At 41.2% G+C, this 25,054-nt stretch overlaps 1 protein-coding gene across 7 annotated transcripts in view; it reads left to right on the top strand.

The window, feature by feature from the left end:
* Positions 1-25,054, top strand: part of NHSL1 (NHS like 1) — a 242,504-nt gene that overhangs the window by 166,265 nt on the left and 51,185 nt on the right. For all 7 annotated transcript variants that reach the window (XM_043592454.1, XM_043592453.1, XM_043592450.1 and 4 more), the window contains exon 2: positions 12,304-12,456. In XM_043592454.1, coding sequence (XP_043448389.1) covers positions 12,304-12,456 — 153 coding nt within the window. The remainder of the gene's footprint in view (positions 1-12,303; positions 12,457-25,054) is intronic.

The raw sequence follows: 25,054 nt of genomic DNA, 5'->3' as shown, positions 1-25,054 counted from the left end.
CACGTACTGCGGGTCACTTATTTTGTGTAATAAAAGACAGTGGATTGGATGCCTTTTGAGACTGTCTTCAGCTCTGTCTAGGAAAACAGGAAATCTCCCCTTTTCAACTTGCCCTTGCCATAACCCTGCTCACCATTTCTTCCAACCTCAGGACCCATTCCCTTCACAGAGCTCTCCGCTGTCAGCCCCGCCTCGTGCCCATTATCTCGGGACAGTCTCCAGATTGTCCCCTGCCCCGCATTAGAGAGACATTGCATCCTTCCATCTCTGCGGGCAGGGTTGAACTTGGCATGCTGTGTCAGCAGAGCTCCCTTTGTGTTTTAGACTTTTGATTGGGGTTTCTTTTTGTCATAGCATGTTTTCTGTCTGCCTCGCCTTTCATTTGTTCAGCACTTGCCACGTGAATGTTGTGGCTTGACTAAACTAGTCACAATGGTAGCAGACGTTTTGAAATTGACCGAGCAGATGGTAGCAATGGTTTTAGATTAAATTATTAACTAGGATCCACAGCAGAAGCCTTTAGCTTCAACATATGCAGAGTAAAGGGTGTTTCCTAGCATCAGAGTTAACTGGCAAAGTGGATGCCAGATCAGGTTCCTTCTAAATAACTGATACATTATCATCTCTTAAGGTTTCCCTTTCTACACCCACCAGCTCCCCCCACCAGATACTGATGGGGAGATTTCCACGGGTCTTGCTTTCCATATGCCATACGATTCATCATTAAAGATTAATTCAGAAGCAGAAGAAAGAAAAGATCATTGCACTAGTGGAGTTCTAGAATGTTGGGGATTTTTAACATACTTTTATGAAATATCATAATTTAAGGGACAATTAATATAATTCTTCATGAACATCTGTTATCAGACACGTTTTCTTTCTGGGATGTGCCTCCATAACGTTACCATTTTTAAATTAAAAACATTTTTTAATGTTTATTTATTTTTAGAGAGAGAGAGAGAGAGAGAGAGAGAGAGAGAGAGAGCCCGAGCAGGGGATGGGCAGAGAGAAAGAAGGAGAGAGAGAATCCCAAGCAGGCTCCATACCATCAGTGCAGAGCCCAGTGCGGGCTCAAACTCACGAACTGTGAGATCATGACCGGAGCCGAAATCAAGGGTCAGACGCTTAACTGATTGAGCCACCTAGGCACCCCTCTACAACATTACTGTGTGTGTGTGTGTGTGTGTGTGTGTGTGTGTGTGTGTGTGTTATCATTAGATAACTGTAGAAAGCATAAGATTGAGATCCCACCCAGTACATAATTGAAATTTCTCTACTTGCTGTGTAACGCCTTTCTTTATAGCTGGTTTCTCTAAAACTTGTATTCTCTCCAGGATATGCATCTGACTGTGGTGTTCCTTAAATCTCTTTTAATCTGGCACATTCCTATCATTATTATTTAATTGTATAACTGGAGAGGCCAGACCTGCAAAATGTTCCACTTTTAGTTTGTTCATTTTTAGCTCTTGTATTCCCTTTACACTGGAAATATTTAGCTTCTCAAAAATGTTTAACTTGATTTTACCATAGGTGATGTTTATCCTTGGTATTTCATCACACCAGGGGACACATGTTATTGCTTCTCCCTTTTATGTCTGCTGGACTAGGAAGGTGGCAGGCTGGTCCTTTTCCTGTGCAGTGGCTCTAATATTTCTCTTACATGGCAGCTTTTCAGTAATGGAATAAAAAATTGACCAGTGAATCAAAGAAGAAGTTTTGAATGCTTAAGGTCTTAGACTATTGAGAGAGGAATAGTAGAAATTTGTGAGAATACCTGCTGTGAAAAAATAAGAGAGAGATTCTTTAGTCACATGTAACCAACTCACCTTTTGGGTTATTTCTAGTCAGTTAAATGCCTAACAGCAAGAACCTATAGTCAATTCAATTTGTCTTGAATAATATAAAGTATACTTTTTTCATCTGTTGTGTTAAATCCTTAAGGCAGTATATATATATATATATATATATATATATATATATATATCTTAAATTACAATTGGTTAACAAATGAATTTTACTGTAAATTTTTTAAAAAATCCTTTACTTGTGAAATTTGATCTCCCTGAAATTCAATTTTCTCTCTGGACATCTTGTATTTTATCTGATAGCCCTGTGTTTTGTTTTTTTTTTTACAATTTTATTTATTTATTATTTACTTATTTGTTTATTTTTAAATTTACATCCAAGTCAGTTAACATATAATGTAATAATGATTTCAGGAATAGAATTTAGTGATTCATCACTTATATATAACCCTCAGTGCTCATCCCGACAAGTGTCCTCTTTAATGCCCTTTGCCCATTTAGCCCATCCCCCCACCCCAAGCCCTTCAGCAACCCTCATTTTGTTCTCTGTATTTAAGAGTCTTTTATGGTTTGTCCCCCTTCCTGTTTCTGTGTTATTTTTGTTTCCCTTCCCTTATATTCATCTGTTTGGTTTCTTAAATTCCACGTATGAGTGAAATCATATGATATTTGTCTTCCTCTGACTTAATTCACTTAACTACTATACTCTAGTTCTATCCACACGGTTGCAAATGGCAAGATTTCATTCTTTTTGATCACCGAGTAATATTTCATCATATCTATATGTACCACATCTTCTTTATCCATTCATCTGGTGATGGACATTTGGGCTCTTTCCATACTTTGGCTATTGTCAACAGTGCTGCTATAAACATTGGGGTGTGTGTGCCCCTTCGAAAAAAGCACTCCTGTATTTTTGGATAAATACCTCCTGGTGCAATTGCTAGGTGGTAGGGTAGTTCTATTTTTAATTTTTTGAGAAAGCTCCATACTGTTTTTCAGAGTAATAGCCCTGTGTTTTAAAGTTACTCTCTTATTTATATGTTTATTAACTGTGTTCATCTGCCTGTGTTATTTGCTTTGCAGCTTCAATAATGATTGTTATTTTGATAGATAAGAATTGTAGACTGTATATACCATTGCCCTCAATGTGAATGAAAGTGTTTATAAAAACACGAGACCTAATCTTCACCTCCAAAAGTTAGAGTTGTGAGAAGACTCTAGGATAGGACTAAGCTCTCTATAAGTTTATTACTAAAACATTATTATGAATGTTGAAATGGCTTATGCTGCTAGGTAATTTTTAAATATCTCTAAAATCTCTTACTATTAAGTGTATGTATTTTGTTTTATAGGCCCAAGGACCTTGTATTGGGTACTTTCTGCTATGATGTTTTCCAGTGCTCCAGGTCTGAAAAGCACAAGAATGAATGGGTGTGTCTGTGGATTTAAAAGTTGTATTTCATGTATTCTAACCATATGTAAAGATAATGAGGACAACTAAGTTAACTTAGTCACATATAGTCTTTCTTTTTAGATGTCAAGCTTGGCTTTTTAATAGCCTAAAACAAATTAACAGTACGAGTCCTGTTTATAGATAAGTTTGGGCTGAGAAATTTTACATTTTGAAGAGGTAAATTTCCTTTGAGAAGAGCTGAACATTACCTTTTAGCACATGACCCTGATCAGTACTCCATTGTATCAGATTTTTTCCCCTTCCCTCCCTTCCAGCTTAAAAACCACAGTAATCTTTATTGATTATACATCCCATTTCCAATTGATCAAGCCTTCAGATTTTGTTTAATTCAAAATGTGTATATTATATGGCATAATCATACCTCATTTCTGCATGTAATTCTTGTGGACAGTATTTGAAAGTGTTCTTATTTAGTAAATACTGTTTAACAAAGTATGTGAAAGTTTTTTGGATTCAACATAAAAACCTGTAATGCCCCAACTGCATTGAATGCACAGAGGATGGCCTGAAGATTTGCAGAAATGGAGATAGGGGACATGGGGAAGGACTAGAAGAGATAGAAGCCATATCTGTGAGTACTGGGAGCCATAGACAGCTCTGCTCTTAAGAAGGTTTTGGGGCTAAACATATAATCTTTCATCCTTAATAAAAACAATAAGGGTGTATTTTAAGGTTATACTAAAGATGAAGACCTGTGTGGAAACAGAGTCCTTTATTAAACATGTAGGATTTGGGACTCCTGGGTGGCTCCGTTGGTTGAGTGTCCAACTCTTGTTTTTGGCATAGGTCAGGATCCCAGGGCTGTGAGATTGAGCCCCAAGTCAGGCTCCACGCCGAGGTTAGAGCCTGCTTAAGATTCTCTTTCCCTCTGTTCCCCCCCACCCCCAAGTTCGTTCTCTCTCTCTCTCTCTCTCTCTCTCTCTCTCTCTCAAATAAAATAAAATAAAATAAAATAAAATAAAATAAAAACAGCTAAGGCTTAATTTAAAATTTTTATACCTTAAGCATATGTTCCTGAAACATACATGTTACAGACTTAAATACAGGCTGGTAAGACCAAGGGAGTTGTTGAAAAATCGCCCTGAGCAAAAATGGATTCAGACCTCCTCACCTCTGGCATGGGTTGCTATACCAGCTCCCAGCTTCTCTCTCTGCCCCCAGTGGAGTCCATTCACACCCACTGCTCATCTTGTACAAGTGATCTGTTTGAAATGCGACACTGGCCCTTCAACTTTCCCTTGTCAACTCCATCAGTGACTCCCTGGCCCACCCGCGAAAACCCACCTCCTTGTGGGAAGCAAAGCCCTTCAGGGTCTGGCCCTGCCTCTCTCTACCTCTCTTGTCGTCTTTCTCCACATCACCCTCCCCCCCCCCCCCCATAAGCTTATCAGGAACCTCAGAACCTCTGTGTGCCCATGACTGCTTTTCCTAAGAGTCCTCTCTTCCTCTCTGTTCTCCAAATGGTGTGGATGCCCTTTGCCATCTTTCCCATTAATATCATGGTCTTATCTCTTTCCCTATGCTTGTTCATTACTTTATTATTCTTATCTGTTCGGGTGTGTCACCCCCATTAGACTCTGACCTTCCTAAGGTCAGGGACCAAGTTGGATTTACTTTTAACCTGGATGTCAGATGTCGAAGGCAAGGCAGTTAACAAGTTCTCGATGTAAAATTGCTGATTGGTGGAATGCAGATGCATAGTTACAGTTGAGTTTTTTAGAATATGTGTTACTTTGTGAAATATTTCTTTATCTCTTTGCTAATGTGTTGTGTACCTACTCCCGAGAAGTAGTTAGATAACTATAGACATAATCAGGTGATTCCTAGAAGAAAAATTTTAAATGTTTGGTCAGAAATGAGATTTCATTTCAGAGAAAGACTAAGCAGAAATGTTGGGACTTTATAAGGATGCAAATATTTATACAGTAGAAGTGGTGATAGAATGCCCTAGACCAGGAGAAGCCACCAGGATTTTTCAAGTGATGGAGAGCATTTTTTTGTTTTTGTAACATATGGTAGTATTTTTAGAGAACAATGATTCTCAAATATTTTTATTATTTATGTGTCCTAATAAGGACTTTTATGTAAGATATATTAACTTGAATGTACTAAAGATATTTTTTTCTCACCTTAGTATGTGCTAATTAAAGAGAAATCAGGACACCCAGATTCTCATCTTAGCTCCTACGTTGCATTAGCTTCTAGATAACAATTTTCTCATTTCTCACTGAAGATGAAATCTACCTTCTGGTTCACTGAAAAATTGACTGTAGCCCTAATAGAAATGAGAAAGTTCTTGATAAGCAGCTAAGGGTTTGGGAGGAAAGCAGACTGACTTAAATTAGACACCCTGCATGAGATAATGTGAAATTTAGGTAGAGGTTAGCAATATGGATCTGGAGGACAGACAAATGAAAGACTGTAGTTTGAGAGGAAGATGGCTGAGTATTTAAAGGCAATAGCCTAATCCATGGATCAGTAGTCTTCTTCCCTAAAGGTCCAGGGAGTAAATATCTTCAACTTTGCAGGCCCTGCAGTCTTTGGTGCACACAGCCTGAGAGCAGCCATAGTCCGTAGATAAACTAATGGGTATAGTGGTGTTCCATTACACCTTTATTATTGGACACTAGAATTTGAATTTCATATAATTTTTGCATCATGAAATATTGTTCTTTTAGTTTTTGTTCAACAATTTAAAAAGGGGCCAGCTAGAATTGCCTGAAGGGCTATAATTTGCTGATTCCTGCCTGCCGTTCTCCAGTAAAATCATTAAGGTTTCAAGGCATAATAAGTAAGTAGCACAGGACAAAGGTTTAAGGACAGGCTCTTGGAAGCTTGTTAAAAGTTTGTTAGAATCCAGAGAAGGAACAGTCAGATGTAGGAAAGGAGCAAGTGTTGATGAAAAGCTCAAGAACTGGGTCGTTGGTGGTATGTAATTAAAGATGATTCGAAGAGGAGAGAGGAGACCATTGGTTCTAGTTAGAGGCGCACTGGTGACCACTGAGAATTTTTTGTAAACGGATAGAGAGAATTTTAGGCAGTAGAGAAGATAGTAAGGGCATAGAAACTGGAAGTTGTGGGTTTAGAGCCATCATTCATGGAGCTGGTAGTTGAACTCTGAGACAAGCAGAAAGACTGCGAGGTCTGTGAGGTTGATTCTCTTCTATGGAAGCATGACTGACCCTTTATTAAGCTTAGGGCTGCTTAGCTATCTCTTAAGATTTCATTCATCCGTCTAACAAATATACATGCTTACCATATACTAGGTACTGTTCTAAGGACATATCAATAATTACTCCCTAAATCCTCATAGTAACCTTATAACATCGATACTATTATTGCCTCCATTTTACAGATGAGAAAACCAAGGTATGAAGAGGTCCCTCCTCTAGTAAGTAAGTGGCTAGTATCCTGGATGGGATGGCTCCAGTGTTGGGCTCTTCACTCCTCCCTATGACATGCCGTCAATTTTCCATGTCTGGAATATTAGAACTTTTTTTTTTTTTAAACAATTGCTGCTATTATAGGGCTAAAGTTGGAAGAAGACGTACCATGGGTTTATATATTCTCTGTTGAATGTATAAATGGTGCAACTAAAAATGAAAAAGAATACTAGAGCCTTCCATAAAAACCTGGCTCTTCAATAAACTATGACACCGAGGCAATGCAGATTCTAAGCCACTTCCTTCTTCTCATGCTGATATGCAGGGTAGAAAGTAAGAGATGCTACAACTGTCTGGGAAATCTTTATAATTAATAAACTCTTTCGAAATACGAGCTAATGCGTACTATGGTAAGTAGCATACTTTATTTGGCCAACAGCTGAAAATCTGGACTTGGAGGAGACAGCATGGAATAATGCACAGAGGACAAAGTACCCCGGATGCTGGGACAGAAGCCTGATTTCTACCCCTGGCCTTACCACTGACGAGCGTGTAACCGAATACCAAATAGCGGCATTGTCTTAACACACTTCTGGCCACTTACTAGGAGGCTTACTATGGAGTGAGAAAGGAAATTACTCCGTATGGACTCCTACGACAGTTCATTTGCTTAGAGTGACTCTAGTCACTTCTCCGACTAGTCCTGGCGTCCTGGTAAGGTCTCACCCCTGCCCAGCAAACATAGTCCCTCCTTACATGAGCACCAATGGGATTCACTGTAGATGTTTGTTTTATTGGCATCTCCTCCTTAAGGTTTTTACTCAAATCTCACCGTGCAGTGAGGTCTGCCCTGACTTTTATTTGCTGCTGCAACCTGGCCATTTCCCCCGCCCTAAAATTGTTTTTATCCTGTTCAACTTCTTTTTTTGCCCATTGCACTTACTGCCTTCTCACATGTCGTGTGATTGTAGTCTATCATCAAATAATATAAGCTCCATGCTTAAAAGAATATAAGACCTCATGGTTGTACCCCCAGATGCGTGACACTTACTATTGTGCTCAATATACCTTTTTAATGAGTGTTTGGAAGCCGTGGCTGTATACGTGCATGCTGTTGTCAACGGCAAGTAGGTGGCGTGACATTTAACCTCGGAAACTTGTGGGTTGTGAAGAGGGCAGCTCTTGTCCTGAGCGCATCCGATGCTACTACCTGTCTGTAATGCAGTGAGGCTGAGACGCAGAGCCAGATAACTCTTGCTTATAAATTTGTTTTCCTAAGGGGAATTTCGCTCGCTAATTTAAGGCAGCTATATAATTTAACTTCGGAGTCGTTTCTCATTTGAGTCACTTCTTGTTTGCCATCTGGCCGTGTAATTACTTGTAAGTAAGGCTATGTGTAGGATGAGAGAACACAAATTGGAAATCTGTGATAATATGTGTGGTGAGATGATAATATGCGTGTTTTACTTTTTTGTTGGCTTTGTTTTTGCTGTTGTCCAAAATCTAAGATTAAGGGTGTGGGGGGTGGCAGGGAACATTTGGGGAGGAATCATTCCAAAGCTTTCCCTAGAGGGAGCCCCTTATATAAATTTTCTCCTTTGACTAAGAGCTTTTGTTATAAACTAAATGTTTTGCATTAGTGGATTATTACATTTTTCCATTCATTTATAAGTCTGGCCCTAAGCTATGAAACAAGAGGTTGTCTAACATGTCTCCAGAACCGTTCTGCCATGAATTGAAAGTCGGCAGAGGTATAAGGATCATTCTTTCCCTTGGTCCGTTTTCATAGTATTTCCCGACCTGGGTTTTCCTTTTTGTTCCAGTCCCTTTACCCCAGAAGATATTTTTCTAGTGCCGGCTTGTGTATTATTATTTCTGATTCTTCCCTTTCTATTTGTTTCCCCAGTTCTGGGAGGTTAATTGCAAATGGACAGAAGAACCAAATCCAGTAATGTGTATTATTCAAGTTAAAGAGAAACGTAAATAATGTTTGTTTGGAATTACTATTCTGTGGGGGGGGGGGGGGGGGAGTGTAGAGTCAGATTTAAATCATTACAGTACAATTACAATGCTGATTCTCAGTCACTGGGGAAAAAAAAAAAATCAAAACCAAAACCAAACAAACAAAACCCAACTTGGTAAGAAGCCAGGAGGTACTAATTTCCATGAAAATGCAACCAAGTCATCATTTACAGCTCTGAGGAGATTCTGTCATAAAGTTTTACTGCTTGTAAAGGTTCCTTTGGTATGGGAGGCAGAGCCTGGGGGCGTGGTCGGGGAAACAATAGTTTGGCTCTTCCCCCCCACACCCCCACCAAATCAGTTCAAATGCCTGAATGAACTGGAGAGTCCAAGAATCAAAACATACTTGCTGTAAGATTCTTGTGGGCTCCAGTAAAAAAGATCTGGATGTTCCTAGTAGCCTAGTGAAAATGGGGCACACATTTGCTTCGCCTTGACTTGCGTAGAGGAAAATCTGCACTGTTTTTGTGGACTCCAGAGAGGAGAAACTTCTGATCTGTTGGAGAGAAAGTGAATAAGTGAGCACCGAGGCAGAAAGACTGATGTGGCTATCATGCAAATAAGAATTGTGATTGGCTTTCTCTTTCTTTCTGTACACTTTGTCACTGCGGCTCTCAGCCTTAAAGATTAGGTTTCACTGGGAGCTTTTCAGGTTCAAGGACTGTTAATGGCTTGAAACTGCCTGACAATAAACTCAGCCTCAACATTACATCAGCCCCCCGGCAGATGTCTAAGGATTTGAGACTGGAAGAAGAAAGTTAGAATCTGGAGCGGAAGGATACAGCTCGCCACCTGCTTGATGGGTTGAGCTTCTAATGTGATTTAAATTTCTAAGCTCTATGCAGGCATCTGGAAATGGTGGTCTTCATTAATGCAAAAATCAAGTCTTTAATTAAACTTTTTAAGAAAAAAAGTAAGTAATTTCTCCCCCACCGCCCGTGGTGTGTGTGTGTGTGTGTGTGTGCGTGTGTTTTATGTACTACATCTTTTTGCGTGATGAAATTAAAATGTGAAACAATATAATTAGCACAAATTAAACTCTATTCTTCACCAGGTTGTTCAAATACCTCAGATTTTATAACTCTAGGGCAGAATTGTGTGATTTTAGCATGTCTTACTTATTTATGGTTGGGATTTTAGGTGAATTTGCTTCTTTTGTGCTTCTCAAAAGAAGCCCTTTGAAAAAGGGGGGAAAAACCTTGTGTTTACCTTACGTCCACCTTGATATATGGTTTTTTGGTTCTTTGGCTTACTGTGCAGGGAGGCCGTGTGTGATCTATCACGTATTTTTGATGGGGATGATCCTCTAAAACTCCCTGGAACTGTCTGTTATGTATTTTAGAGCTCGAGGACAAACTCTCTCTAGACTGTTCAGTCACTGTGTAGAGTACAGCTTTTGTGGCATGGTTGCATTGTGTACTTACCGGTGTTTTAAATTTCCTTAACTCAGGTGCTTCTTCATTCTTTGCAGAGTATAAATTTTACAAACACATTGTTTTAATTTTAAATAGGTGTGGGATTAGTTTAATGTAGTTTTTCAACCAGTAATTTAAACTAGCTAAATGTGGATGGGTTAGAGAACTGGTAAGAGAGATACTGGAAAAAGCAACAAAAAACAGTGCTCTCGGCTCATTCTCTGTAGCTCCCTTGGTGGAAGGCTATCTTTGGACGGATCGATTAAAATCTGCCCTGGCAAGAGTGAGATGCTCCAGAGAAGAGACAACTGTCCTTTCATAGGAGCCAGTTGGTAGCTGCACAGTGGGGCTGATGGTATGATTGCACAGACACAAGAACCATTACTTGGATTTGATTTGTAATTGGTAAATGGGAAGTTTCGCTTTTCAATATTTTCCAACCATGAGGCACGGTAATTCAGTCTCAAATAAATGCCCATCGGCACAAAACATTGCAGTTAACCACGGCTACCCTTTGGAGGACATATGGTGAGTTGCGCGCTGCTCAAGATTCCCAGGCACATACATAAGGACTAAGTCACGGCTTTGTGGATTTTATGTATTCATATTGATAGTTACAAGCACCATGCAAAACATTGTTCAACCAGAGGTTACGTGAAATACCAGGTGCCTAATTTACATGCTGTTCCTGTCAACCATTAAAACAGCAGAAAGCACACAGACGTTTCTGTTTTTAGCTTGATGTCTAGTTCTCCATGTTTATTTTCCCATTTAGCAATTTATGGAGAAGGTGGGGTGATTTGAGAAATGAATTATTTGGAGACGAGACTTGCAGCATTTAACAGCTATAGAAAAGATGGGCTATGGGGGAGAGCTACCCTGTGACTCAGGTGCCTAGGGGCACTAAGAAAGGCCAGGTTCCCCTTCAGCCATAGCTATAAAGTCAGGGGCCTCATTAGAGTAACTTCACTGCTCCTGCTGCAATCAGGCTTTACATGTATTATTTCATATGATCTTTATAGTAGCTCTAATACGGCGCTGTTAGGTACTTTGACTTAATTTGAAATGTGTCCAAATAGAAGAGTTCAGTAGTTCATGCATGCTTGTTCATTTTATCTTGAACACTAAGACACTTAGTCTGTGTTCTCAGGAAAAAATGAAATAGACACCGAGATCCCAAGCCCTTGGAGGAATCAAGGAAAATTATTATAGAGATTTAGGGTACTCTCATGATTACCTATCATTTCCTCCTCTGACATCCTCTTTTTGTGTTAGGAAGATTCAACTGAATTGGATTATTTTGGGAAAAGTTAATTGCATTGGAATTAAATTTTTTAATATAAAAGTATTCTATGGAAAGAAAAGTATTCTATGAAAGCAGGAAATGTAGAGAAAATTTTGTCACACAAATTGATTTCTACTTCTATTAGATATGCTATTTAAATGTATTTTGATATACTGAATATGCTTAATTTTTTTTTTTAAATTGTGTTTATTACAGTGATGTCTTAAAGTAATGCTTTAGAGGGGACAGATTTGGTCTCAAACTCTTAGTAGGAAATTTGTATTTGTCTTGGCAATCTAACATTTACTGATGCAATGGCACTGTATGATTAGATAATAGATACTCGTTATGGTGGAGTTAAGTAGGAATTGGAGGTCTCTATCAATTTTCTTTTCTTTTTTTTAAAATTTATTTTGAGAGAGAGCGAGGGTGCATGTACACGCAAGCAGAGGAAGGGCTGAGAGAATCCTAAGCAGGCTCCACACTGTCAGCACAGAGCCCGATGTGGGCCTCGATCTCATGAACTGTGAGATCACGACCCGAGCCAAAATCGGGTCGGACGCTTAACCCGCTGAGCCACCCTGGCGCCCCTCTATCAGTTTTCTTAATTGTTTTCTAACGTTGGAGCAGAGGAAGTGCCTAAAATGCTGGAAAGCCATCAACTGAGGAAGCAATTCTACCAAAACGTTGTGGGGGGTGATGGACAGTTTCAGCTTTCCCTTTAGGGGCAAAACACTGTGTGTGCAGGACCCCTGGAGCCTAAGGTGAACTCTTATTCAGAATTTGCTCCCCTTCCCCCTTGTCGGCCCTTACCCCGTGGGTGTGTTAGGCACCAGAAACCCATCTTGACGTAAAATATTTGAAGCCACTGCAACTTATTTTGACACCGTAATTTATTCTGCCTTTCTTTCTGCAGCTGTTTCCAACCTAGATGAGGAGAGTAGATGGACAGTCCACTACACGGCCCCATGGCACCAGCAGGAGAACGTGTTCCTTCCCGCCACGAGACCGCCCTGTGTGGAGGACCTGCACCGCCAGGCCAAGCTCAACCTCAAATCAGTATTGAGGGGTAAGATCGCATCCTGCCAGCTTGCGGTTCTTGGATCACCGACCGCTAGAAATGAAAGCACAAATGTGATTGCTATTTGTAAGAGAAGACCTATTTATAGAGAACATACAGTCCGCTGTTTCTTTCAAGGTATCATGAATACTTACAACCTAATACGAGCCCGCGATGTCCTGGTTTCTGTGGGAACCTGCCAGTTTACAGACACGCAGATCTGTCCTCAAAGACCCCACCCCTGCTTAGAAACTCTCTCGAGTGTTCAAGCCACGGGTACCAGTTGAATCCAAATGAACCCTGCTTACATGGGAAGCTTTGCCATCGCCTTTCTTGAACCATCGGAAGTGTTCAAGGCAAATTTGTTACAGCTAATACTTTCTAGTGGTCTGTTTCTGCTTCGTTCGAGTTGGGGGAAAAGGGGACCTACATATAGACTTTGAAAGCGCTCACAGTGGTTTGTTTTATCAGAATGTGGGCGGCACCCAGCTGGTCTCCTATTAAGCATAGGTTCTGTCAACAGCCGGGCAGACAACGCAGTGGCTGGTGAGAAATACAGGAAGCGTGTACTCCTGTATCTAGTTTAAAATTTTCATTTTCACTTCACCTTACCGTGGATGTGAAGGAATCTGAATGTGTGGCAGGGAGGGCTTCTCAAAAGTGATAAAGAAGAGGGGTCCCTGGGTGGCTCAGTCGGTTAAGTGTCCAGCTCTCGGTTTCAGCTCAGATCATGTTTGTGAGTTCGAGTCCCACATCGGGCTCCGCACTGACAGTGTGGAGCCGGCTTGGGATTCTCTCCCTCCTCTCTGTCTGGCCCTCCCCTGCTCACATGCTGTCTCGCTCTCTCTCTCAAAAAAAAAAAAAAAAAAAAAGTGATGAAGAAGGGAAGAAGTTCTTTTTTTTTTAGGAAGAAGTTCTTTAAACAAAGGAGTGTCCTTTAAGATTCAGAGACTTTTTTCTTAAAACAGCAAACTAATGTTCTTACTCTACCACCAGTTTTCTCCTATCAGGCAATATTTGGGGCATAGTTTTATTTAAAAAGTACTTGTTGCTGGGGTGCTTGGCTGGCTTGATCGGAGCCATGCAACTCTGATCTCAGGGTCCTGAGTTTGAGCACCACGTTGAATGTAGAGATTCCTGAAGTAAATAAGTAAATATATTAAAAGAAAAAGTACTCGTTGTTTATCTGAAATTTAACTGGATGTCCTGTATCTTGTCTAATTGTGAAAGACTTAAATCTGGAAGAAATCTGTTATTGATTCAAGGGAATCCCAGCATGAGGACCCCAACTCATATTTATTAAACACTTGTCTATATGCCAGCTTCAGTTCTAAGCCCATTACACGTATTATCTCATTTAATCCTCACAATAATCTTTTTACTATTTCAATGCAAATTTTACAGGTGATGAGGTGGAGATACACAGATTAGAAACTTGCCTGAGATCTCAAAGTTAGTTTTTTGTTTGGTTTTATTTATTTTTTTAATTTATTTATTTTTGAGAGCAAGAGCTGGGGCAAGGGAAGGGCAAAGAGAGAGGGAGACAGGATCTGAAGCCGTGCTCAAACTCAGGAGCCACGAGATCATGACCTGAGCCAAAGTCAGATGATTAACCGACTGAGCCACCCAGCTGCCCTCAAAGTTAGTTAATGATGAGACCAGGATGTAAACTTGAACAGTCCTAAGCTGCAGAGCCCATATTCTTAACAGCTGCATTATATTGGCTTTAACATCCACTTGTTGGAAATCTTTTGTTCTGGCAGAAATGCAGGCTATAAAGGCGGGGTCTTGGCTCTCAAGAAATTTTTACTTCTATAGTACAAGTCAGAACTGTGAAAAATTCTCAAGAGATGTGCCAAAAATTGCTGTATAGGAATTAGAGAAAGCAGATAGTTTCTTTCGTTCTTTTTTGTTTGTTTTGAGAGAGAGAGAGAGAGAGAGTGCACATGCACGCAAGTGGGGAAGGAGCAGAGAGAGAGAGAGAGAGAGAGAGAGAGAGAGAGAGAGAGAGAGAATCTCAAGCGGGCTCCACATCACCAGCGTAGAGCCTGGTGCAAGGCTCAAACTCATGAACCGCGGGATCATGACCTGAGCCAAAGTTGGATGTTTAACCGACTGAGCCACCCAGGCACCCCAGAAAGCAGATAATTTCTGCTTAGAGAAAGAGGAATAGCTATCTATAGACTCAAAATAGACTTGGTATTCTGAATAGAACTATACAAACATTTAGATGATAGCCTTAGTTTTTTTTCCTTGAATCTTTTCTAATGCTTAGATTACCTCATGTATCTTACGGTATCTTGTATCTTCCAGTCTTGGCATTGGACTGTACAGAAATTAGGTTATTGGGTCCCCTTTTTCATTTAGCTGGTCATATATTTAGCGACTGTAAGCTTAAAGTGAAAAGAACTGCATTAGTTGGGCTCTTTTATACAGCCTTGGAATTGTACTTGACCTTGGTTGCGTTCATGATGTACCTAAATCCGACCAAAATTTCTGCTACATCCCTTCACTACCTAGTGATTTATCTTCAGTACCTTTTGAGCAAGAGCTTCTCTCCTTATAGCTCACCTTCTTCCCCCAAATAATTAATAAGAATATTAAATGGCACAGTTCCCGGTACAAACCCCTGAGGCCATGCCATTGTTAACATTTCTCTCAAGAGCTATGAACAACAGAGCACTGCACTCACTGTCTGGCTTGTGGAGAAGCTCTCAGGAAGGTATGTGTGAGTTTGAATATCAGGCCTGGCTTTTTTGTTTGTTTTTGTTTTGTTTTTGTTTTTGATCACTCTCCAGGAAATTGAACTTCGCTACCTCTTTCATGTGTTTTCAAGTATCAGATCACAGTGTCTCTTTTCTTCCCATAGAAGATTGAACACCTGTATATAGATTTTTCTGATTTTATTTTCTTTTCGATTATTCAGTAGCCCCATATGAAATATCATCACCACTGGTTTTGCCTACACTTGAATTTTATCTTGAAAAGGCAAATGCCTTAGTAATTGCTTTAATGCCCTAAAATGCCTCATCAAAGGGATTTGCTATTTAATAAAATTAACAACTTCGGAAAATTCTTGGAGCTCAGCTTTTAAAGTCTGGATTTAAATACTCCCTAAGAGATTTTAGGTAAATAGTAACTTTAAGAATAGTGATTGAAATGGGAAAGAGCGGCTGAGTTGTTTTCCTCTTTATTTATTTACTTTTAATCACGCGTACAGAACTTCATGAACCACACCTCCCATACATCATGCTAGCAACTCAAGATAAACATGAGTACAGAGCATTTATTGCCTCATTATGAGTGAAGATTAAACAGAAAAAAGTTCAGTCCCTGAATATATGACACTATCAAGGTATGATGTTATACAAAAGCTATCAGTCCAAGTTAATTTGACCTCAATGTTCTTTGCTTAAAAATACAGGAAGGTAATTGGGGCACCTGGGTGGCTCAGATGGTTGAGTGTTGGACCCTTGATTTTGGCTCAGGTCACCATCTCACTCACGGTTTGTGAGTTCGAGCCCCAAGTCGGGGCTCTGTGCTGACAGCACGGATCCTGCTTGGGATTCTTTCTCTCTCTCTCTCTCTCTCTCTCTCTCAAAAATAAATAAATAACCTTTAAAAAATATATAGAAAGGTAGCTAATTATTCACAATGAGTAATCTATTTTGTTCCTTCTCTTCTTACTGTGACCTTATCCATAATTTCAAGGAAGGAATACTATTCTTTAATGCTAAACAGGTTGGCACTTTTTATGAAAATCATTAAATGCCCATTGTATCAGTTCTTCTGTCGGTTTTTACAAGGAGCTCAGTTCTCAAGCATCATAAAATATGGAGGGAAATGATACAGTGAGTACTAATAAATTCATAACTAAGTGTTATAAACTTTGGCTTATTAAACTAATGTAGAAATACAGGTAGGTACTGAAGGTTTTACTGGAAAATGTTTTCATGAAAAAGCTAAGTTTGAGTTAGCACATAAAGGCAGATGATAAACTCAATGTAGTAAGTATTTGAGCATCAGTTCTGTACTATGCCAGGAGTTTTTAGATGAACTAATGAAAGTACATGGGTCCCTAACCTTAAAGAGCTGAGCTTGCTGTCTTGTGTCAAGACTGAAGTAAATAGACAGTGGTGTAATGGAGAGGTATATGAAGTACAGTGGGCAGGTAGAGAGCTCAGTCAGCTGGAAAAGAAAAGCTTTGGGAGATGCCTTCCCCCACGTCTGTTCCCCTCTCATCCTGCCATCAAAGAGGAGGTGGGCAGTTTGTAAAATGGCATCTCGAATGGCTGGAGCATCTCGAATGGCATCTTGAATGACTTGTACATGTCTTCCATGTACAAGTTCACTCTGTTCTGGTCCAAACAGAGCAGAGATCTTTTGTAGTTGTTGTTGGCTAGTCTCTGGAGAATTTGATAGAATTTGGTGGCCATACTTTTAGAGCAAATGATTTGCTTTTGTTGATTTGTTGCTAGAGATTTAGGTAATGATTTACTGCTAATGACCACATACATGTACCTAGATTTATAATTTTTTGTAACATTTATTTATTATTTTTGAGAGACAGAGACAGAACATGAGTGGGGGAGGGGCAGAGAGAGAGAGAGAAAAGGAGACGCAGAATCCGAAGCAGGCTCCAGGCTCTGAGCTGTCAGCACAGAGTCTGACGCGGAGCTCGAACCCACGAACCGTGAGATCATGACCTGAGTCAAAGTCGGACGTTTAACCGACTGAGCCACCCAGGTGCCCCCATGTACCTAGATTTATCAATGGTATTCTGATATTTGGCTTAACAGGACATCTGGCTGACAATGAAGAGTTAATTTCTAAAGATGGGTCCCCTTATCTGTAAAGAATTCACTTAGCTTTTCACTGAATTTCCAGAAGAATTCTACCTTTTAATCTCCATAGTTGTTTGAACAGTTCATAAACTTTATCAGAGTTGGATGTGATGATGACTCACATCTGCTTAACTAAAGTTTTATCTGGATGATCTTTAGCATCATTAAAAGGGCCACACTAAATAGGAAAAGTGGAGGTGAGGGATGGGGCCTTGATGAAAGCTTCAGATTTTATTTTTTTTGTAAGTGTAGACCCCCCCCCCCCGTTCAACAATTATGAGCATATTAAGGGCTGAGATAAGACACCTTATTTTCAAGCCTCCTTCCCCCGAAAGCCCAACCTGAGAGAGAGAGAGAGAGAGAGAGAGAGAAACATAATTTCTCACAGTATGTTTAACAGGCAGTTTAGTTACTGTGTCTGTGTCCACCCCTGCCAGAATTAGTTCACAGAGCATCTGTTGTTGTATCAAAAATGTTCTCTAGTCACAGCTATATCCTCCCTGAAGAAATGCATTTTAGCAGGTCAGCCCGCTCTGTGGTTCTAGAATTAGAAGTGTGAGTGCAGGGATCTGACCTGTGTGAATTCAGTCAGCGGTTGGTTATATTTATTACAGGAACTGAAGATTTGCAGTGTGAAGAAATGACTGTTTGTACCAAGTGGTTAAAAACAATAGTACACACACCAACCTGTTCAACACTGGAGAACGGTACACCTTTCTTAAAATCACGAACAAGTTTTCAAGTAGTCCCAGCCAGGTTCCGCTGGTCGTTCCTGACACACAGACGTTATCTAAGGGACACTGCATCTACCTTCCATTGGCAAGGAGCCTCCTAGTTCGCTTTTGGCTTAGATGAGTCTGTTCTGGGAGAGGTTGTGAGATTCTCTTGGGTTTGATGAGGCGCCCTGGCACGTGGGTCGCTAGGGGATCCCAGATGCCCTGTGGCTTTGGCTATAGATGCTCCTCTTGGGGGTCCTGTGGCCCCTTGCACAGGCCTGTTTGTAGACGGAGGCTTGTGGATGTTGACTGAGAGCTCTGTCTTCTGGAATGGTGTGTCCATTCACCATCTTGGACACACTCAAGGTGAATATCTTGCTTTGCCCACCTGGGCTAAACCTTGAATTCTTTTTCTTTTTGGTCACTTTTTAAAAGTTATGACATGTCACGCAAGTACATAAAACATCTACCATGTAACAAATAACTGTAAAGTAAATATCAATGTAACCATTACCCTGGTCAAAAGTAGAATGTGGCCTAACCTCTAGAAACCTCCTGTTCTTCTTGCTTTCCAACAGGAAAAATCCAGGTGTAATGAAAAGATATTGAAAAAAAAAAAAGAAAGAAAAGAGCATGGGACATGTCTAGGTTCAAATCCTGCCTGTTATGTACTCGGCATCTATGATTTGAGTTTAATTTTGGGTTTATTTCTTCAACATTTTGAACTTGTTTTCTCATCTGTAAAAGAAAGACCACAGTGTCTGTGTTTGTGGGAATAAAATGAACTTACTTTTGTAAAGTACCTCAAAGGTCCCACCCCTTAAGCTGGAAGCACTGTTTGTGGAGGGCAGGGTGGATTTTCATTTAAGTGCAATGGAATACAAAGGAGATTTTATAAATCTCAGCCCTCTTTCCCAAATGATGTCCTGTCGTGATTTAGCTGCTGCCTTCCCTTCTATCCATTATGCTCCAGAGATGCGCTGTGGGGAGGAGGGAAAGAGGAACAAAACAAGAAACATGGCCAGATGACAGGGACAGCCACAGGCACTTGACCCCGAGGTCCATTTCATTCACATAAGCAAGGTGCCTTTTTCTCCCACCCTCCATCCACCTCTGAAAGATGTCTGGACTGCTAGAGCTGGAAGGGCCCTCCCACACCCTCTGATTAATAACCCCCTCTTCATTTTGTAGGTAAGTAAACCAAGGCCCAGAGAAGAGATGGGATTATCTTATAGCTACTTTGCAGTTGAAAGATGACTAGGTCAGGATTTGAAATCGGGTTTCTTGCTCAGCCCGGCCTGTTCAGATCTCCGATCCTGAGGGCTCTGAGAAGACATACCGCTTGGATGCTTGTCCTCAACGTTCAGAAAGGTCACAGGGACAGGCAGCTGGGTGGCTTAGCTGGTAAGCGTTCGACTTCGGCTCAGGTCATGATCTCGTGGTTTCCTCAGTTCGAGCCCCACATCGGGCTCTGGTGCTGACAGCTCAGAGCCTGGAGCCTGCTTCGGATTCTGTGTCTCCCTCTCTCTGCCCCTCCTCCACTCACGCTCTGTGTGTGTCCCTCTCTCTCTCTCTCTCTCTCTCTCTCTCTCTCTCTCTCTGTCTCAAAAGTAAACATCAAAAAATTTTAAAAAGGAAAGAAAGGTCATAGGGCCACAGGGCTCAGTCAGAATCCAAAGGCCCATGACAAGTTCGGTTTCGTTAGCTGATTCACTTAGGGATTGCGTGTTAGCTCGTGCCTGAAGGTGGGGCTTCTCTGTTGCTCTGGAACTCTCTTCACTCAGTCCTGATTTCACTGAAGCTCAAGTAAGTTTAAGAGAAGTACAGGGAGGAAGCTCCATCATGGGACATCGGGTGTGACAAGTGTCTGTAACTGTCCATTTCATCCTAATGGCATTTGGTGTGTATTTTTAGAACTCTAATATGTCATCAGTACCTCGATGGACTTAAAAACAAACAAACAGGCACAGGGTGTAGAAGGGATAAGGGAAAGATAAGGGGACCAATGATTCAGCACTGAGCCTACTCTTTGGTCATTACTTGTGTACTTCCTGAAGAATCCTTAGGTATTGATAGGCAGAAGGAGAAGGGGAGGGATCACTGGTTAAAGGAAGGTTATTTTTAATATTTGATAAGTAAGAAATGTTCAATTACTTACACTCGTTCATACAGAATTTTAACTTCTTTTCTAGTTTACACACAAATAGGTCTAGATTTCAGGTGGGGAGAGTGATATGGTATTCTGAAAAAGCCACTGAACACGGGTAGGGAATATATTGTTTCATCTTTCCTAAAACGGAGCAGCATTGCCATTTTATTCCGTTGCCACTAACCAGTCAAGAACATGAGATGAGAGGCCAGACTTCTGATGCGAGTGCGGCCAGTATCCCGTGGGGTTTTGGAAAACCATGTCTCGTTTTTGTCCTTGGCTTCCTCCTCTGGAAAACAATGGCTGATGTCTAAGTTCCCTTCGGAGCTCAAGAGTTCTGACTGGCCTCCCAGTACTTAACTGCTTAAGGGTGATGCATGTGAAGTTTACTGACACAAAGACAGGAGCGCCTGGGTGGCTCAGTCGGTTAAGCATCCGACTCTAGATTTCGGCTCAGGTCATGGTCTCGTGGGTTCGTGAGTTCGAGCACTGAGTTGGGCTCTGCACTGACAGGGCAGAGCCTGCTTGAGGTTCTCTCTCTCCTCTTCTCTCTCCCCCTCCCCCACCCCCTCAAAAGATATAAGCTTAAAAAAAATAACCAAGATAGAACTTACTGCTGAGCATAAGATGTGACAGACCGGGTTATCAAAAATCTGTGTTTGTGTTGACATAAAAATGTTCTAAGTGCATCCTGCAGGTGAAGCACAAGGCCGAACACTGCAGCCGAGTCAAAGCTGAATGAATGATATTGCTGCTTTCACTGGAAGCTTAAAGCTAGCCAGAGAGAGAGAGGATATATTCATGAGTGACAAGGTGGATGAGGGGGGTATCACTAAGCCTCGCCCCTGCCCCTGGAGGTTGTCTTTAAAACATAAATCTGATCGTTTCTCTCCTTTGTTAAAAATTCCCTAAGAGCTCCTCTCACAGACAGGATGAAACCTCGGCTCCTTAGCATCTGAGAACTGTCTTGATCTGCCCCCGGTCTCAGTCCAGCCTCACCTGCCAGCTCACCATTTCTCCCCCATGCTTCTCTACCCCTCCGCCCAGGTTCTCACCTGTGCCTTCACCTATACGGATAAAGTCCTTGTGTCGGAATGCGAACTCATCTTGTCCTTCCTTTCTCTGCTGCGTGTCCCAGTCGGGTCCTTCTCCCTTTTGTATCATAACCTCTTACACCTGGCCAACTCCTGTTCCCCTGTAAGAGTCCCCACAATATGTACCTGGACTCCCCAGGGCAGACTTGGGCAAGACTTCTACACTTTTCCACACATTCCCACAAAACCTTGTAGTTCTCCATTAAGCTGCTTGTTCTGCGCTGTGTAATTGTATTTAGTCGTTTATCTCCCTGCCTGACAGCAACACCGTTGGGAGCAGGACCTTTCCTTGTCTTTTGTGTGACCCCAGCACACAGTCTGTGTGCTTTACTTAATTAGGTTGACTTTTCAAAGACAAATGGTAATGTTATTTAAAAGCTTCTCTTTTTCTGTGTTTGGTATTTTGTTGGACTATAAGCACTGTTGTGTTTGTGAAAGTCCTGGAAAGGTCACCTAGAACTCAGGAGGTGAGAGCCGAAGCCACAAGACAAGGGGTGGAAATGCAGGAGCGAGGAGATAGAGAATTGGGAGAGTGTAGGGTTGAGCCCAGAAGCCTCTATTTTAGGGGGCTGGGAAAGAGAAGTTGGTAAAAGAGTAGTTGGGGAAGAGGAAAGTCAGGTCAGGATGGGCAGTCCTCATGAGACTCACAGATAGGGAGAGAGTCTGAAGAAAGGCTACTAAATTGGTCCTTAGGCTGCCACTGGTGACCTTCCAAGGAGCAGTTCCAAACAAAGCTTTGGATGGAAGAAGCCAGACTTCATGAGAGAAAAATCATTTTTATAAGCAGAAAAACAATACAAGTAAGCTTTTGAGAAATGAAGTTGGATAAATGATGTCAGCAAAACAGAAAGGGAACTGTATTTTGAGGTAATGGCCAGATAGAGGTAATATTATGGTTTTAAAAATCAGAGCCAATTGAAACATGGTCGTAGACAACAGGAGCCCATGAGGAGGGGGAAAGATGGCGGATACAAACAGAATGGGGAGGATGTTCCCTGAGGAGGCAGTAGGCGGTGAACTCAGGGGCACGGGGGGGGGGGGGCAGGTTTCCACCTGTGTCTCCTAGACAGACAATTGGGGCAAGTTTTGAGACGGAGCAAAAGAAATGGTGAAGTCGTTCATTAGGTGGTGTTGGAGACTTGACAGAAATGTGGCCCCCCACTCTGTTGCTACAATATTGCAAGTGCTTTGGTGAGAAGAATGACTTCATTTGGTGCTCTTGTTCAGCGCTTGTGAATTTAATTAGGTTGATCTTTCAAAGACAAAAGTTCATGTGATAGTTATTAAAAGCTTTTTTTTTTTAAATGTTTGGTTAATTTCATTAAATTTCGTTAATTTTCGTTAATTTCATTAAACGTCTTTTGGAATTTTTGTCCTTAGGGAAAGTTGTCTGACTTGATCAAACAGTGGGCTAGATTATCTACTGAGGAAAGAGAAGCGCAAAGACAAAAATAAGGAATCAACAGAATGGAAATGATATACCAAAGGGGTGGTTTAACTTCTCTTGCTGGATTTGATGGCTCAGGGAATTTTTTTTATAATACCAACTATTCTGAGTGTGGTAACCCTGAAAGGGTAGTTAACCTGTGAGCGGGAAGTCTGATGCAAGAGCCAGGGAAAAATGAACAATCCGTGCTTTTTCAGTAGGTTAAGAGACATGTTGCCTTTTTTTTTTTTTTTAATGGTAAGCAACACACAAAAGATAGAAAAGCAAAGACAGTCATTTAAATGATCCAGGTCTTAACAAAGCACTATGGATTGTTTAAACAAAAGGCTTTTTGTGTTGTTTTTGTGTCCATAGCCAGTCTGCTGTTTCAGCAATTCTATTTTAATTCCTGATAAAGTGAGTAACTTGAGTGGCCTCTATATTTCACTCAGTACAGCATAAAAATGCTACATTGAAGGTACGGTGGATAAGGCTCGTTATCACTCTGTGTACAACTGAAGTCTCCGCTGTTGGTTTAGAATCTTTGCAGGCTATTTGATATTGAGTAACCTTGGTGATGCTCCGCTCCGGCCAGTGATAGGGCTTTCTCATTCTAAAGTGAAACGAGATCCCCTCCAGTTTGGCTGAGCTGTGGTGCCACTCAGCTGGGGCTGGCAAACTCTTCACATGCTCACATTAATCATGGGCACCAGAAAGCGTTCGCTTTCATTACAATCAGATTGAGTTCTTTGATGCTCCTTGAATTAATTTGGGGATGTGAGGAGAAGAAATGTTAGCAATCAGTTTTCTACAACGGCCACTAACCTTTAAGGATAAATCTGTCCGTGGTTTGCAGTGAAAAATAAAGCTAACAGTTTTTTCCAACTGCTTCAGTCTTAATACTTAATTCCTAATTTTTTTTTTTTTTTTTTGGAGGTTTCTATTCCTAACAGAAAGTAACCATAGAGGGAGGATCCTCGTCCAAATGCCCTTTTTAAAACCTATCTACATGAAGTGAAATTGCCTGTGGTGTTTAAAGTCAGTAAGGGAGATATTGGTCCCAGGATCAGGAAGGGAGTGGTTCTTTCCAATACACGTTAATACGTTAGTCAGCAAACTCATTTCCTGTTTGACTCTTGGGCTGATGACACAATTGTGCATTTTCTCTCTGCGGTGCTCTATCTTTCCCTATCCTGATCACTTTATTTCCCCAAGTCCACTGTGTAGACTGACATAGGATGTCATATGGAATTGTGCTAAAATAATTTTTAAGGGTATGAATTCTGCAGTCTGCCTGTCATTTTTTATTTTTATTTTTTCCTCCCTTGGCAAAGAAACCTATCCATTTCAAAGGCATCCATTCCAGGGGCACCTGGGTGGCTCAGTCAGTTAAGCATCTGACTTCAACTCAGGTCATGATCTCATGTTTCTGAGTTCAAGCCCCACATCCAGCTCTGTGCTGACAGCTCAGAGCCTGGAGCCTGCTTCGGTTCTGTGTTACCCTCTCTCTCTGCCCTTCCCCTGCTTGTGCTGTGTCTCTCTCAAAAATAAATACATATTTAAAAATTAAAAAAAAAAAAAAAAGAACAAAGGCATCCATTCCATCACCATATCCTGTCTTCTACCCTACTCCTACCCAAAACTTCTGGGAGCTTTCTCTGGTTATATCTCACCAGAAATCTCTTGGGCGTTGTCCATGATACAGTTAGGTTTTGAATACTGGATTTGATCAGTTTCCCTGAAATTCTACTGAAACTAATAAATTTCCTTGGATAGAAAACACCGATTGAGCCCTGGACGTCTCATCTTCCCTACCTCATCCTCTTCCTACCTGCTTTTCCCTCATCCTTTTGCTTTTTGAACATATGATTGGGGCCCCTCCCCCATTAAGTTCTGTATCGATACTGGCCCCAGCCCTTGCTCCCCAGTTGTGCTTAATAAACATTGGTGACATGGCCAGTATAGATGAGGCAGGTCATATGCCTTGGGTTTATTACAGTGGAAAGCGTGTTCAATGATAAAATACACCTGGGAGAGGAATGGGGTGGGACCTCTATTGTGTAATCACAGTACCCTTTCAAGTGCTGTTTGTTCATTCATTTAATGAACTCACCGAGCCCCTGCTAGCCACCCACACAGAGTCAGATCGATCATGCAGGGCTTAGAAACCACTGAGAGGAGATTGGCTTTTACTTTCGGGGCCTGGGAAGCCACTGGAGGGGTTTGAACTCAGGAGTGACATAATCTGATTCATCGTTTTTAAGTGGCTCAGTCGGGTTCTGTGTTAAAGGTTCACCACATGGGTGCCAGGGTGGAAGCAGGAGACTGGGTGGGGATTAGTACAGAACTCAGGTGAGAGGTGGTGGCCGCCTGAAGCT

The sequence above is a fragment of the Prionailurus bengalensis genome, chromosome B2, assembly GCF_016509475.1.
Source record: "Prionailurus bengalensis isolate Pbe53 chromosome B2, Fcat_Pben_1.1_paternal_pri, whole genome shotgun sequence".
NCBI lineage: Eukaryota > Metazoa > Chordata > Mammalia > Carnivora > Felidae > Prionailurus > Prionailurus bengalensis.
Note: the sequence above shows the minus strand (reverse complement) of the source record. Positions and strands in the feature narration are given on the sequence as shown.